This window comes from Poecilia reticulata, linkage group LG5 (genome assembly GCF_000633615.1).
Source record: "Poecilia reticulata strain Guanapo linkage group LG5, Guppy_female_1.0+MT, whole genome shotgun sequence".
In the NCBI taxonomy this organism is placed as follows: Eukaryota; Metazoa; Chordata; class Actinopteri; order Cyprinodontiformes; family Poeciliidae; genus Poecilia; species Poecilia reticulata.
Window position 1 is genome coordinate 418,881 of NC_024335.1, and position 2,065 is coordinate 420,945.

Genomic DNA, 2,065 nt, shown 5'->3' on the forward strand with positions numbered 1-2,065 from the left:
ACACACAGACACACACAGACAGACAAACACACACACACAGAAACACAGACCTACACACAGACACACACAGACACGCAGACACACACACACACGCACGCACACACACACACACACACACACACAGACAGACAGACACGCACAGACACACACAGACACTACACACACACACACACACAAACGCACACACGCACACACACACACACAGACAGACACAGACACACACACAGACACACACACACACACACAGACACACACACACAGACGCACACACACAGACAGACAGACACACACAGACAGACACACACACACACGCAGACACACAGACACACACAGACACACACACACACACAAACGTGCTTCATGTCAGTTAGTTTTGTCTTATTTCTTGTGCACTAAGATAAAACATTTTTTGCAGTTTCTCTGATTTCTGTTTGCGATGCTTTCAATGGGTTCTGGTTCTGGTTCTGGTTCTGGTCGTGACCCAGAACCTTACAGAGCAGAAATGAAGCCAAATCTGTGCAAAGATAAAAACCATTAACATAACCAGGAAACTCCTTCGTTGTCTGTTCTGCCCAGACCTCCTCTGGTGGCAGATTCATCTTCACCAAAACAACAAAGGAAGAAATGTCATCAATCACCTTTTTCACACAATTATTAATCATTTAATCGATAAACTAGATCAGCCCGCCACTGAATTGATGCTCAGTCCAAGCAGAAAGGCCTCAACTTTTCACGTTTTTCATCTTTTAGTGTATTTATAATATTTGTATAAAAATGTTCAAGTAATTAAATGATTAAAAAAAAAAATCTGCAGAATGTCAATTTATTTATTCGATTAGTCAGTTAATTATCTGATTGATTGATCACCAAAATGATCCTTGAATCACGGACAGTAACTGAAGTCAGGCAGCAGAGTAGGAGGAAATACTGCCACCTGCAGGCGGGAGGTGGCATCACGTCCGCTCAGTGTTTTTACAGCAGATCCGTGTAAATGTGTTGAAGTTGTGTGAACTTGTGCTGCTCCTCTTCCTCTCTAAAGCCGCTCTTCCTCCTGTGTGTCAGGGCTGCGGGTTCGGCTACAGGTACACCCGCCTGCCCCACCTGCTGAAGACCAAACCTGAGGACGCCAACCTGCCCAGCCTGCAGAGTAGGTCCTGGTGTCGGTGTGTCCCTGTTCTGCTGTCTGCTGGTCTGAACGGAGCAGAACCGGGTCTGTGGGCGGGAACCGGGCCAAACCGGACCGATGCTGCAGAGCCGTTTGTCTGAATCTGCCTCTGAGATGCAGGAGCAGCTGTGAATAATGATGACAGCTGCAGTCGCTCCATCCCGACCGTTTGACGCTGAAACCGATCCACTTTCAGGTTCCAGAAATAAATCCGGTCGTCTCAGAAGGGTTATTTTTACTGCTGTGTGTGTGTGTGTGTGTGTGTGTGTGTGTGTGTGTGTGTGTGTGTGTGTGTGTGTGTGTGTGTCTCTGTGTGTGTGTGTGTGTGTGTGTGTGTGTGTGTTGGAGTTTATTTCTGGAAACAGAAACACAAACATCAGCTGATTAATCTGAAAATTAAATTGGCACAATCTGCAGGTTTTTCATTTAACGGCCCATAAAAACGCAAATAAATAATTTAATTCCTTTTTTAAAGACAAAGTAAAATGTCTTCCCTGAGGCAGTAAATCCTTCCTGTAGTAAAAGTTGGTCGTAGAGGAAAATAAAATCCTTCTGAAGGACGTTTTGTAGAATCTGCATTCGATCAATCGATTACTGAACCAGTTCACGATTATTTCAATAATCAATCATTTGGTTTGTAATGCGCTTCTTTAGGACACCAGTCACATAAATGTCATCTGTATCACCAAGATGTTCACAGTAACGTAATCATATTTATATTTACTGATTTTAAACATCAGCTGGAATCAGATCAAAATGTCAGAAGAAATTTATCACGATAAACGATACGATCAACGCTCCGGAGTCATCAAACCTTCAGCCATGTTTCTGTTTGGACCCAGTTCTGTTCAGTTTGGACCCGGTTCTGTTCAGTTTGGACCCGGTTCTGTTCAGTTTGGA

The 2,065-nt window shown here is 44.0% G+C and overlaps 1 protein-coding gene across 6 annotated transcripts in view; it reads left to right on the top strand.

Annotated features, from left to right (window-relative positions):
- Positions 1-2,065, top strand: part of rnf123 (ring finger protein 123) — a 54,491-nt gene that overhangs the window by 25,099 nt on the left and 27,327 nt on the right. For all 6 annotated transcript variants that reach the window (XM_008408234.2, XM_008408231.2, XM_008408233.2 and 3 more), the window contains one exon: positions 1,063-1,147. In XM_008408234.2, the coding sequence (XP_008406456.1) occupies positions 1,063-1,147 (85 nt within the window). The remainder of the gene's footprint in view (positions 1-1,062; positions 1,148-2,065) is intronic.